The sequence below is a fragment of the Bolinopsis microptera genome, chromosome 11, assembly GCF_026151205.1.
Source record: "Bolinopsis microptera isolate Bmic1 chromosome 11, MBARI_Bmic_1.0, whole genome shotgun sequence".
In the NCBI taxonomy this organism is placed as follows: Eukaryota; Metazoa; Ctenophora; class Tentaculata; order Lobata; family Bolinopsidae; genus Bolinopsis; species Bolinopsis microptera.
In genome coordinates this window covers 4,400,542-4,415,265 of record NC_087082.1, presented here as the reverse complement: position 1 = coordinate 4,415,265, position 14,724 = coordinate 4,400,542, and the positions used below count along the sequence as shown (strand labels likewise).

Here is a 14,724-nt window from a genome sequence, read left to right as displayed (position 1 = left end):
AGTTTATGTCTGAAAGTTAAGCGGTATACAAATAATCTACGTATCTATTTGTTTATTCTGTCATGACATTATATGGTGCTGGGTGCAGATCGATTTCATCTACAAAAACACAAATTTTCCCGCTCTCTTGTTCTCCATTTTACCGGAAAGAGCCATCAGTGAGACACCGACACTATATTGGTAGTATTGTGTATCGTATTATGCGAACTATGCACCAGTGGACTTTGCATTATCGGGTGATTTTCTGCGGTCCCTTATTTACTGTGCACTGACAACCAAAAAGGGTCGGCCGTGAGGTGGCTTTGAGTACTAGAATGTTACCAAAAGAATTATGAAGATGATGTGATCCAATGAAACATATCTGACTGGAGCCTTTTCCTATATTTTTATATCTTGATAAGGACATTTGCTGACTTTTATGTTTTTAGTGCTAACGTTTGTGTAATTCCAAGAAATTCTGTTTAACCTTCAAATTCGCAGCAGAGATACAATTCAGTGCTTTGTGTACCAAACAAGGCATGGAGAACACGGATACAAAGGCAGATAGAACCCAGACAGTTTAGGCCATGTCTAGCAGTCAAATAGTGGAGCACTGCTGAGCACAAAACAATAAAATCTTATTAACTTAATTAACTTCTCATTAACTTAATTAGGCATCTCTCTGCAGATGCTGTAGAGCTGTGGAGGACATATAAAGGGATTTTCAACTTTACAAAGTTGAAACTTGTCAATACCGCAACTTCTCTTTCCCAAAGCCTTGTGACATGTCGCTACACCGTTAATTAGGAATAATTATCAGCTCCAAACAGTAATGTCAACAGCAAGCCCTTGACATGGGAGAATTTACCTGTATTCTGAGAAAGGTATGATTCAGGTAGTGTGGACAAGAGGGGGAATGACGTGAGAAAATAACACGTTGTGAGGGTGAACGTGACGTCACAATTAGCACTACGACTAATTTCAACACTAACATATCACCACATTCATGATGTGCAAATAGAGGGCGCGATGAAAAGCAAATTTTATGGGTTATGTAACTGTTATCTATTCGTTTGAGTCAAAATCACTCACCACATACAGAAAAAAGATCATTATTCCAAACATGACAATGGGCCAAACTGTACTATTCATGACAGTTGACACACGTGATCAATTCTACGCATGGTTGGGGAGATGATTTCATTTTTTTCCTTTTTTTCTTACTTATAACGTCAATCGGTATCGGGGTACGGAGGTTGCACCAAATTTTTCACGTAAGGCTCTATTTTTGGCCCATATCTTCAATATATTATAGCTAGTATCCTTGTTGCTTACGTCTACTTTACACCTATACTACGCTCTCCAACAGTGGACAGAGAGAAAAACGATCACTGTAACAGCAATTAATAAAAACTCTCGATAGATAGTCATCCTAACACGGATGCGAGGGAGGTCAACAAGCACAAGTTTTAAGATATAGCTTGTCCGGCGCATGTTTTAAATTCCACGTACAAAAGTGTGCCGTTTACACACAGCATTTTGTGAATAGCATTGAATTAACTCCTTTAATATTTTGAATACTTGAATAATATTCATTTTGTGGACCAATTTAGACCCGACAGGTGGCTTTAAATCATCGGATAAAATAGATTAAATCTAACATTTACATTTGTATTTGTTACTGGAGATAATTCTAGCTGCTCAGCTGGTACCATAGCCATGAAAAGAAGCTTGAATCTATCGATCTTACCATACAACCAGGTAAAATCCATTCAAGTCGGAATCAGCTGCAAATATTCGTAAAATGGAACAGCTGAAAATTATCAGAGAGCAACTTTATCATATATTACAGTTATATACAATTTTAAATAGCTCATGACTCATCCATTACATCAGATTACTGTGCTACTTTACTCAAGATTTGGCGCTGTAATTATTAAGGATAAAATACCCGGAGATTAATGCGGCACTTTAACCATTTCTTTTTAAAAAAGAGGGAGTGCCCCGGTATCCGGATGTAGAAACAGTAGCCCACATCATCACTGTGTGTTCTTTATCATTATGGTGATGGTGAATGGTGATGGTGATACATGGTGATATATGGTGACTATCAACTCCCACACACTCACACATATTCCAAGATAATATCCGGAAAGTGGCGGGATATTTTAATGGCATCGCAGAGATCATGAAGACGATGATTTATTCCTGGTACTAAAATTCCTTCACACTTGTCAAAAATGCTGAGTGACAAAGAGGTAACACAGTTTTAGTCCCAGTCTGTGCTAGGTTCAGATTTGGTTAGGTGAACATGACCCGAACTTGATAATACTAATGTAATCAGAAGTAAGCCTGAATTGGGAATGGAAATAGGATGACATGTTGAGAACGTGCTCTGTTTAGAGAGAGGTGTTTAGAAAGTGGTGGTGAGATTGGGGCGGTGGGTCTAATATTGCATGAACGCAACGTCTGTTGGCCTGGGCAGTTCCTTCGGAACTTCCTTTTTGACCGCTGATTTAAGTCTGATTCATTAATTAGTATTGTATCAAAAATGATTAAATATCTTAATACTGATATTGGTAGCTGGGCAACGGCTCTTTGATGACCATCAACTGGTCCACCAGAGACAGATTTAGACAACGTCCGTCGGCCGGACCTCACTCCCAACCTGACCTGTTCCTGTCACTAAACCAACATTGTATTAAATTACCATCCGCTGAACTCCAGATCTGTGTTAACGACATAAAATCACGCAATTTCACGTGCATGTTCACCACCCCCAACTGTAAAGTGTGAACATTAATGTCAACAAAGGTTTCCTCTCCCTCCCTCCCTGATAAGACGAGTGCAGGGCAGCTATGAACACGGCACTATACCAGGATATACCAAGATAAGAGCATCCCTTCCTTTCTTCTGGCATCTCCAGATAACCCAGTTCCTCCTTCCTTCCCTGCTCCTGTCAAACTCCGCCAGTTCTGGAGATAAGCACGAGGAGACGGGTGACAGACAAGGTGTACGCTACAACATGCCCTCTTCACACAGTGCTACCTAATAACTCAGTCTAAATCTCTGCAGGGACAAAGCCTCCTCCTCGATAGCGTGCAGAGGGGGGAGTGTATCACGCACTGCAGCAACTCGACTGTTATTATGCCTATTTTAGAGATGTCTGTGTTATCGATTCATGTCATATTATCTAAAAGTTAACTAAATATTATAGGGCCGGTGCACCTGATAGCCAGGCCTAGGCTGCAAAGGTTATTACAATTCACTTATCTAGACTTTTGAGGTCGAACCTTTGCTTCCTTACCTCCAAAGTAAAGAAAAATTCCCGATTATGTCGTTCCCTACACCGAGTCATTGTACCACGTACCACTATAAAATTTGATAAGATCAGGTAGAATAAGTATCACGTGACAAGTGATCACGTGACATTGCACGTGCTGCGCGGCTTCATCACATGACAAGTTAGTCACGTGGTACAAGGTACAGTTACAGAGGAAGTTGAAGAGGGAGAGAGAGAGAAAGAGGGATAAGAGCTCCCGAGTTGGTGACAGACCGACCCCGGTCCTTGATGACAAATGATACGAGTATAGCTGGTCAGGTCAGAATAGCTGGACAGAAGGTCAGATAGCAACACATGCACTGACAGATTCTAGATACGGAGATAAGGGGGGTCTATCTATAGCCTTATAGCTGCACACACGCTGCAACGTGGTATCCAATTATGAGTTAATTGTGGCGCTATTGTGATGATGTAATATAATGATAGTGTGACTTGCATATTGTAACGAAATAGAGTCACGGTCATTGTGAATTTTCTTTCGCAATAATATTGTACTAGAATAAAATTTCGTTTTATAGGCGGAAGATTTGAAAACTTGGCAACAAAGATTGGGTAAAATATAATGGAAACAAGATTTAAACTCAGTTACATAGTTAACTTTTAGAGGAAATATGTTTGGAAAAAAGACAAATAAACAAGTAAAGACAAGTACCTGGCCACAGTATCTGCAGTGGTGTTTCCTCTTCAGTAAAGTAAAGGTGTCGTCGCAACTGCTGCACCGAGAAGCTTCGCTGTCAGGAACCCAGGTGGGCGGTTCTGGAGGAGTGAAGTGATTAGATAATTTGATAAGTTAATAACGTGTTTTAATTAAACGCTAATTATATGATAAGCTAATTTTATGTAAATGACATGTTGATGAATGATGACATGTTAATTAAAGTGAACCACAAAATTGTCGAAGAGTTACAGATTTAAACTGATCAGTGTGCAGTCAAAAATTAAATTATAAGTTGCAAGATAATTGCAATTAAGTTTCACGAACTCAGTCAGGGTCAAATCCGCCGGATCTTTCAAAGATACAACAATTAAAAGGAATGTGCGCAGACAAAAATTTAATTATATCTTACAAGATAATTGCAATTAAGTTTCATGAACTCAGTCGGGGTCAAATCCGCCGGATCTTTGAAAGATACAGCGATTAAAAGCTATTGTTATAAATAAAAAATAATCCAAAGTTCTGCTCATCAAATTACCCAATTCCCGTACCCTAAACTATGTAAATATTGATCTGACATAATTTCCATTTTAACCACAGAGCACACCTAGAAACTAATTTCTGTCTTGAAAATAAGCGACCGACAAAGAAATGCCACACCCCCATAACTTGACTCGCGCTTCTCACATAGCTACTATTTTATGTACAAACTAAAACAGATGTTTGGTAAAACAGGTGTTGGATAGATAAATTCCCAAGAAGTACGTATGAACTGTGAAGGTTCAGTGTCGGACCAGTTTTTAACAACAGTAGGGTGGTAACTCCAGCCACTGTCTATATCAGACCTTAAAGTAATTTATTTGTTTGTTAAACTGATGCACTTTGCAGCTTCTAGGTGCCCGATAGAGTTATCACGTACTAATGTACGCACCAATTTAGTATATATACGTACTATTACTAATGTACATACTAAACTCGGCCTCGCCTCGTACCACCCCATCACTACAAGACGTACACACTACTACCAGTTGTACAACTACACACACCACATTGGGCGCCAGCCACACAGATCCTAACTCAATTAATTACCCAATTAGCAAATCACCCCACATTACTACACCACCGTACTGGATAGTACAGAGCAGGGAGTTAAAGCCGGTTATGTCTGGCTTTACTCCGTGAGTGGTACCGGGAGAAAGAGAAATAATTGAGATTAGCACGGCGTACCTGCACTTCGGTCTGAGCCCTTTTGTTGATATTAAGCTGAACATTGTCCAGTTAATAGGGTAACAAAGAGATCTCCACTTCATGGACTGCGGAGCACCGGATCCAGCGACTTCATCTCCAGTGGCAATTCGCAGAATATCCACTTTTTTGATTTTTCCAATTTCCGACCATGAGATCACATAATGGGTCACGTATCAAGTTTGCATTATGTTGCAAAGAAAGGAGCGCTAGAACTAGTTAACGTCTAATATGGGCTGATCATTCCTAGATCTGATTTGAGAGGACCTTTTACACCTTCTTAGTTGGCATTGTTCCAAGCTTCATCTTGCAACAGTATCTCATTATTACTTTTTACTTAATATCCTCAGACCAAATAGAAATGATTATATTTACAAGTTGTACGCAAGGTTTAAAATGTGCACACTTGTGGTTTACCAGTGCAAGATAATCAGAACCATAATTGATGGCCGGTAATGTGGCAGCTGTGCCACATTAAGTACGCTTCTCTCTAGGAAGAGAGAGAGAGAGAGAGAGAGAGAGAGAGAAAGAGAGTGTGAGAGAGAGAGAGAGAGAGAGAGAGAGAGAGAGAGAGAGAGAGAGAGAGAGAGAGAGAGAGAGAGAGAGAGAGAGAGAGAGAGAGAGAGAGAGAGAGAGAGAGAGAGAGAGAGAGAGAGAGAGAGAGAGAGAGAGAGAGAGAGAGAGAGAGAGAGAGAGAGAGAGAGAGAGAGAGAGAGAGACGTGACATTGAAATATTTGTACCGAGACCCGAGTTAATCAATTAAATTACACAGAATACAGGTTGCTAGATCTCCCTGGCCGGGTCCTCCGGGTAATGTCATTACCAGGAGGCAGACAACCCAACTCTAAATTTCACCTCCTGTCACCCACCGAGCCCACAACAGATTTAAATTTTCAGATTGTCGACATTCACCATTTCAGGTATACTGTCAGTTGGCCAGAGGACCGAAAATACAGTGGCAGGATTACAGGAGTGTCACAAAATTTAATCAGAATTGACGTTTTCGTGAGACTGTAAGATTAGTCTGGTGTGGGAATGATGTAGGTGCAATGGTTTTTGGTATGAAGAGAACAAGAATCTCTGAATATATACAACGGATATATAACGGAGTAAATACTGCATACAAAAATAATATCCCCGTATCCGCAACATAAATGTTACAACTAAATATAGAGTCACCATAATATCCATAAAATACTTTCGAGAAAATCACCGTCGATCGGCAATCCACAGTGAGGCGACAGAATTTTCGATCATTTGAAAATAGAGCATTTCCTTAATTTTGCGACCATTATTAGTGAGAGCTACCAAATTGTCGATTAGCCCGGAATATTTGAATCAATAATCGGTGCTTATTAATCCAAAATAACGGGTCAAATTTCACAATTCCGTCAAACGCGAAGAGCACATCCCGTGAACTCATGTGAAACGGAAAAAGTTGGTTATCAAGCTCAACAGCGCCAAAAATACACGGCTAGTACCGGCAACCCAGCCCTTAAATCTTAATTTCATCACGGGAGTTCATGACTGTTTCTTAAAATTTCTGGAAACGGTTTTATCATCAAAATGGAATCTTTGAGAACACTACCGGGTGATATATTTTTGAGGGGAGGTCTGACATAACTGTCTAGCGCAGATAAGACCAGTGGTTACTGGCTAGATTTGAGGTTTTAACCCTCCGTGACTCTACGTTACACGGCTGGCAAGCCTTCAAACCAAACAGTGTTTACCACAACTACAGACTACTTGATTTATCACTTCCCCTGAACACATCGTGGCAGTAGTATTACACTTCAGGGGAATTACCGGATCAAAGAAGAGCCCGACAAAAAGCGGCGTCAGTCACCCCCGCCCCCCGGCCTGGTGTAACAGAACAAAGTGAGCTTACACACACACACACTGATTCCATAATAACACTACTTTCTACACGCACTGTATGTGGAAGAGATCATATCTTGTTGCACACTGATTGACATTGGGGGCTAAGGATGAGTGAGCGTTTTGTTTGGTTCAGCAACTGGTACTGACTACCGGTCTGCTGAGGCTGAGTTTATTGAGCACTCGGGCCTGTCGTGATATCGTGGATCAGTTTAATACCGCTGTTATAGTGCTGTAGCACTTTGCAGATTGGTAGTATCTAGCTCGATTTGGAATTATGATTGGAAAATTTAGAATCTTTGATTAATGATAGAAATCACGATTAGCAGATCATGATGAGTAATTTGAAACGACGTATGGTGAGTGGTGACAATTTCGTGTCACTGAAATGATAATTCCAGCCTCTCTCAAAAATTCAGTCTAGAATGAAAAAGCCCACCACATTCGAGAACATGACAGAACATAATGTTATCATGCAGACGTAAATCCTAGAAGGAAAAACGGCTAAAGTTCAGAAAATTCTATCATAATTTAACACTTTATTCAGACGACAGAGGATAGATGCCTACATACCATACCACTTTGTGAATACCATACCACTCTCTTACAATGGCGAGATCACAACAACACCGGTCACAACAGCTTAACACCAACTTTTGAACTGTCTAGAAACTGATAGAAATAGACAAATTGTCCAAACAGACAGACAGACGGCTGTCCAAACAGACAGACAGACGGCTGTACAAACAGACAGACAGATGCCCAAACAGTAAACACGGCTATAAAAGCAGCTGCCTTTGACACAAACATGCTACAATAACAACGTACACTCGTCTTACTTTTCTAGAAGGTCTGTCTCATAATATTATATATATCAATATCATAGTATTCAAGTGAATTCTTCTTTTTTTAGTACATTATATTTACTGTCTTTGATGTACAGAAGCATTTATATAATACAAGTGGTTAAACATAAACATTACAACTTTAAAGAATTTAGGCTATTGACAGCGAAACATCTTAAATTGTATATAATTTGCAGCTGCTATGAAAGTATTGCAACGATTCGTTCCTGTCAACACTTAAACCATGAAATATTTTGAGAAGAGTACGTCAGACAAACAGAACTCTGAGTTCCGACAAGAATCCCAAAAACTGGACAGTTTCCTGGTTCTATACTACATAATATAATGCGCATATAATAGTTATAGTCTGTGCTCATGACTTTATCATGACTCGGTTTACAACTACCAAGTTGCCGAAAAATGTAGAAAGTTCTTTCACGTGACGTGAAATCGGTAATAATAAGGATGGGGTTTGAGTTTGTTTTCACTGTTTTGGTAGCGATTAAAACGGACACCTAGCAAAATCGATCGAGCAATTCAGAATTCTATAATTTGATTGATGATACTTTAGCTGATTGGTTAATCGATGTCACCTGTCAACCAAGCTTACAACATTCCCTACGATTACCCATTTCTATGGAGAGGGGTAAAGGTGAGATTCAAAGTGGGAGTTAAATCGACTTATATTTTTATAACCTCAAATTTGACAAAAAAAAAGCTTTGATAATCGTGTTTATACCAAATCGGACAATTGTGTGATCAGTCTAACCGTTTTATACGTAGATCTACATTATAAAAATTAACTCATTATCAATGTACTTGCGGGTATCATGTCATACTGATCAAAGCAATATCAGCTCCCAGTTCTCAGCCTATACTTTATAATCAATTAACTAATTACCTAATTACATAATCAGATAATCACCCTCTCCCTCCTTAAATTATCCAAGGCAGCATTAACAAAACCCGCCATGACCTACCCAATATTTTCCTGGTGATAATGATCACAGTGGATTGTGTGCTGACAACCCTGCTAATGGTAAGCTCATTTCAAGCAGGATAAATCACAATTTTACTTTTAGACGCATATTTTACATGAGTTGGCGCGGTGGCGGCTGATTTGTAAATTGCTAAATCGTGTCCTGGGAAAAGTGGTCGGATGGAGGGAGAAAACAGGCCGGTGGTTGGACAGCGGTCATTCTTCTGGTATGTACATAGTTAATAAGGGAGAAATTGCTTCATAATCTTTTAAGAGGAAAAGGAAGATTCAGACGTTTTGCCGGTCACTAAATGGGTTTAGAGCATGACTAAAGGAGATTCCCCCAGATTACTCCTTGGAAGTATAACTGAGCTCTCTTTGTCGCTTTGACCACACTTCTCCAAACATTCCTTAAATACAGGTGCTCCTTATTTCACCAGCTGATTCAGTACACGTGCACTGTTCCGATTATACTTACACTCGGTACTAAGGAGATAATGCACAGATGAGTGTGTTGTAATTTGTAAGATAGGCCCATTACACACGCAAACCACCAATTAACAGTTTATAATTATTTAATATTTACCGTAGTGCATCACACAAATTGGCCGCCCCAATATAGGAAACATTGACTAACATGGGCCAAGTCCCGCAAGGTCCTGGGTACGTCATCAAATTGAAACTAGCTCTGAATTTACCAGCGGACATTGTAAATTTTGTAATGTTATTTTAATCTTAATTCTAATACATGATCACAGTAATGCTTGCTATTTTACAGAAATAACAATTATGAGCTCATATTTAAGAGTATAATACGTTAAGAAACGGGTATAGTTTCTTATATTAGCCAATATTTGTGAGAGTTAGTGATGTTAAATGGTCTTTTTATAACATCCGGATTGAGCCAAGTTTCTTTAATGTAAATGATTTCAGTGCAAATTTGTCAGCTCTAAGTGTTAAAAGAGGTGCCAAACAGTAGTCAACCAAATTACGTGATGTTGAGATGACGTCGACTAATAAATAACATCTGAGCACGTTGCCAAAATCACAGACACGATATCTTGCTTAGAAATCTGTGACCTACGGGCCTACCTCTTCATAAAGTGTCTACAATAACATGAACTCGCAATAATTTGCGCTATTTTGCAGTATTTGGCCGGAAATGTATAGTGTAAGTTCAGTGCATTATCTTATACACACATACAAATGAAAACATTAAAACTGTTAACTGAAATATTGATATCGTTATTCGTTAAGTGATTTAACCGAATGTGATTCACACTTTGTTTTACATTCGTTTGTTACATATTAATAATATCGTGAAATTTCATGAACTTCTCCAAGACTCATCATATTTAAAGGCAAATAGATCATAATCTTGACGATAATCATGCCAAATAAAAGCTAAAATCAGCTCCTGGTGGTGTTTGTAATCACAAAATTGCCCGATTTATATAATTATACCAGAAATTTGCATCCATGATTTTTTAATTAAAGGCTCTCATATAATTTTATTCGAGCGCCAGTAGATTGTTTAAGGTTGAAAAAGAGACAATATTTATAAGTTTGTGAAGCCCACACAAATTTCAAATTTTTAACAGTTTTAGTAGGTGCGAAATTCTTTACTATGATAGACACACTTTGAAGTATAATCATTGTAATGTGGTCATTATGCAGTAAAGTTTCGATGCAAAGTTTACATACCTTACATTATCAGACACACAGATCTACTAAATAAAGAACCCGCTACACTGTATAGTGCAAAACAACGTGATTCTACTCAAACTTCCTACAGTAAATGTTTTTCCTAACAGAGATCATTCTAGTACTTGGATAAAGGCCCTAATATACAATGCGAACGGTATATATATTCCATAAACCCCGGCCCCAGTATAAAACCTGTGAAACCCCTGCCCCCAATATAAAACCCTGTGGAACCCCGGCCCCAGTATAAAACCCTGCGGAAACCCGAACAACCACCCACCTTGTCTGATCTGAGGAATATTGCCATCCTCACCACAACTATCCGGTCCGAGCACGTGGTGTCGGGACTCTGCTGTGATTTCCTCAGAAGTGCTGGGCTCGATACATGTACTCGTTATCTGTCTGATCTCGTCTGTTTTAGCTACCTGGAGAGATGAGGATATTGTTATTAGTTTTAACATGGTGATTGGTGAATTGCTACAGTTAATTTAACAAGTTATTTATTTTACTGAAACTTATTGTTAACAGCCACTGATTACCTTCATGATTGGCATTTTATTTATCCAGTCTGAATGGGGCAAGATGTTTGCCCTCGATTGTCTACAGTGAATATGATGGTACACATTTTTGTTGTTGACATTTCTAGAAATAACATTGACGTTTTGCTACAGCTGTTACGTTATTACTGCGAGTATTTTACGTCAATTGATGCTGATACTCTCCTAAAATCACCGATGGAATGATGGTTGTATTAGTTGCCAAATCTCTGTGCTCGATGTGAGCGAGCACATTACATTTTGTTTGCGAATGAGGCAACCAATGAGACAGGCAAAACTGTTTTTAACCTCAAAAACTCATAAGCACGTAATCAGTAATATTTGCGGTTAAAACGTTTATACCCAGACAACGATGTGACAACATCCAACCGCCAATTATAACTTTACAGATTATTCTAAAGTACTAATTCACAGCATATCATGATCAAGAAAAACGTGAGGAATAATTCCATTAAATACCATGATGACGTCTTCAGAAAGTTCGAAAGGCTGGTTCATCTTGAAGGTGTGATGGAGCATCTGTCTCAAATCTTTGGCGTGGTTTGTTATCATCTGTAAAGGAATTTGGTTTTATCAAATCATTGAAAACATCATGTCATGTTCAAGGGAGAGGAGGTTCTGAGGTCTAGGTAATCAAGTTAAACCGTGATAATATCACTTAAATAAACTAGAGGAGGAAATTAAGGGGGGCCATCGGCACCAAACCGTTTTGCTAGTCATTAGTCTTGCGACAGAAATCAGTTTTAAAGATAAGTGGCGGAAGATTTGGTATTAGACTTGTGTCGTCACATTTCAAACGGGAAATTCGTCGGTCTGTAAACTGGTGTACCTGATCTGCAATGCTGCTGACTGAAAGGTAAAGACACTGGAGGACGTCGCGTCTTTGGGAAGGGGTCTGGGTATCTGTTTCTGTTTCAATGTCCTCCTCTGTTTCAATATCTGTTTCTGTTTCATTATCTGTTTCTGTTTCTGTTTGAAGGGGGTCGAGAGAGGAAGCAAGGCACTGTTTAAGGACGGTCACCTCCTCTGGAGTAAGGTTACTTAGGGAATGTCTGAAAATAGGACGTTCGTTATTCGGCAGAACTGATATTTGGGATTTTAAATAAATTGATACACAAATTAGCCTTTGATGGCTCTTAGGGCTCGAATTCCTTATAAAAGTAAGGCTCAAAGGTTAAACATTTAATTATTCATTCCTGGATATTATTTAATGCAGCAAGAGAAATCTTTCCATAGACTAGAACTAAACTCACTTGATTTCAATGAGGCTAGTAACATGAGGCCTGAAGTAAACAGGAAGACAACTTGCATCTTTGTTCAAGTCCAATAAACCGTCCTCTTGTTCGAGACCGCTGAAAAAGGGCGTGTCAGGGCGTACGTATTGAGAAACATAGAAGATATAGACCTAGCGAGAGATAAGTGGTTTGTTTCGGATGAAACATGCATTATTATCGTTTCCTCTCAGATTACCATTTCCACATAGATTGTGTACGGATGCTTCCATGTTTCTAATCGCTTTGGTTTCTAAGCGCTTTGAAATATATTTGAAATATAGCTCTCACTTGCGTGAGATTTCCGAAACTCAAAGAAAGAGCTTTCAGGACTCATGATAGACGGCCTCGTACACTAGCTAATGTTATAATGTTAATTCAGATTACAGGCCTGGAAACATGATTAGTGTTACAATTTACAAAGAGATGTGACAGAAAGATCCGGTATTTGATGAGAAGAGATGCCGGGTTGGACAGGTCATTTACCGCACTAACCCTGCAGTTAGCGATACCAGTTAACATGATGCACATTATTGTATTACTGCTAATGCTATTTAGAGGAGGATAAAGCCAGCTCGCTTAATCCAATGGAGACAAAGATCAGTTCTTTTGAGCTTACACTGTGCTTTGTAGAGATCACGATTATAACAGGACGACAATGAACACTCTGTTACGGAGACACCCTCATTGTTCAAATTATGCGTACACTCTGTTCTACCCAATGTTTTGTTATGAATAGAGCCCTGACCATGCACGTGCCACGGCAATCCAGGAGCTGAGAGATCAGGTCGCCTCACAATCTGTGAGTTTAAAAGTTCAATTCGGAGTAGAGAGGGATACTGAGACTTGTTGCTCGGAAGTAGTGTTGGTGGTCCGAATATCAAAGGTTTTATAGACGACATTACATTGTACTATCTAGACGGGCACTGTAGTTAAATAAAGATTTACTTAATGTGTTAAAGAATAGGAGACGGCGTTGTTGATTTATTAGTTATATGTTAAGTTGTTTAGACCTTTAGTTTATAGACGGACGCGCTCCTCAGATCAGTTTCTTCAACGGATAATAAGAACAAATTAGGAAGGAACTTTACGTTTAGTCTAGATGGGTTGATTAGACAATAATTACCACAGTATAGAAAGACGGGGAATAGCCAACATTAGCACCGGATCGTAGGAGCTCATCTGCTCTTCGGTGATCACCCTTTCTTTTAACGCCCTGAGATCACGTATAGATTAGGAGACAGTTGCTGACATAACCGGGAAATGTTCAAAGGTTATCAATCTGACAATATGAAAGGTAATCAGTCAGCGTGGTACATAACTACTTCCAGCACTTTCTGTCGACTTTGGTTCAAGGAATTTAATCAATTTATCAATATCTCCTTTTATACCATGGAAATTGATAACGGTAGATATTTTGTGCGGTGAGCAAACGTTTTTCGGGGAATTTATGGCGGATTGGGGTTTCATAAAAGCCTTGATAATGACGTAGAGGTAAAATTTGGGTTTAGATGTAGGCTCGGCGTCTTTGCAGACCTGTCGACTTTACCATTTGCCAAAAAGATTCTGGGGGGATTTAACCAGTTTCAGGTAATAAATCGAGTGAAATAGGGAGCAGCATTATATAAATATCCAACACATTGCCGAATTTATTGTCATTTGAAACAGTTTCACTGAACCGTTTTGACGCGAGAAAATTTACCGGAGTAAGGAAATTGCGCGAAACAATATGGCACTCTGGTTAGGGAAATGTCATATCCATCTTGAGATAGCATGTATAATAGTTCACGGAGTTTTTGATATTTATTACAACTTACTCGGCGGTTGTTTCGGAGAAGAGAATGGTAGTTATGTGCTGCTGATAAAGCTCCTCCGTACTCTTTACTGGACACATTCTTGACACGTAACTGAAATAAAGACACAGTTAGGGACACGAACATTGCAATGAAATAGAGACACACTCAACCACACTCGCACAGTCGCACTCGCTCACACTCGCATTCGATCACACATCGGATCAGATCACTCTTGGCAAGAAGATCATATCACTTGGACTCTCGTTCATAGTCTGACATTGTGAGTACTATATCTCCGTAAAAAATGAATTGAAATGATGTGAAAAATTTTGCAACGTATTTTAAATACTTATGGCAGTTGTAAAAATAGAATGCAATGGGATGCCTTTTGAAGTGAAAAATGCACCCATTATATTATACTGAATTGCTTTATCTTTCCCAAAAAGCACGATAGATCAAGCAGTTTTTGAC

The 14,724-nt window shown here is 39.1% G+C and overlaps 1 protein-coding gene across 2 annotated transcripts in view; it reads right to left on the bottom strand.

Annotated features, from left to right (window-relative positions):
• Window positions 1-14,724, bottom strand: part of LOC134823380 (lateral signaling target protein 2 homolog) — a 31,912-nt gene that overhangs the window by 2,311 nt on the left and 14,877 nt on the right. For both annotated transcript variants that reach the window (XM_063834834.1, XM_063834835.1), the window contains exons 6-12: window positions 14,275-14,364; window positions 13,584-13,673; window positions 12,440-12,538; window positions 12,016-12,238; window positions 11,646-11,738; window positions 10,910-11,054; window positions 3,975-4,078 (exon numbers count right to left, since the gene is read on the bottom strand). In XM_063834834.1, coding sequence (XP_063690904.1) covers window positions 3,975-4,078; window positions 10,910-11,054; window positions 11,646-11,738; window positions 12,016-12,238; window positions 12,440-12,538; window positions 13,584-13,673; window positions 14,275-14,364 — 844 coding nt within the window. The remainder of the gene's footprint in view (window positions 1-3,974; window positions 4,079-10,909; window positions 11,055-11,645; window positions 11,739-12,015; window positions 12,239-12,439; window positions 12,539-13,583; window positions 13,674-14,274; window positions 14,365-14,724) is intronic.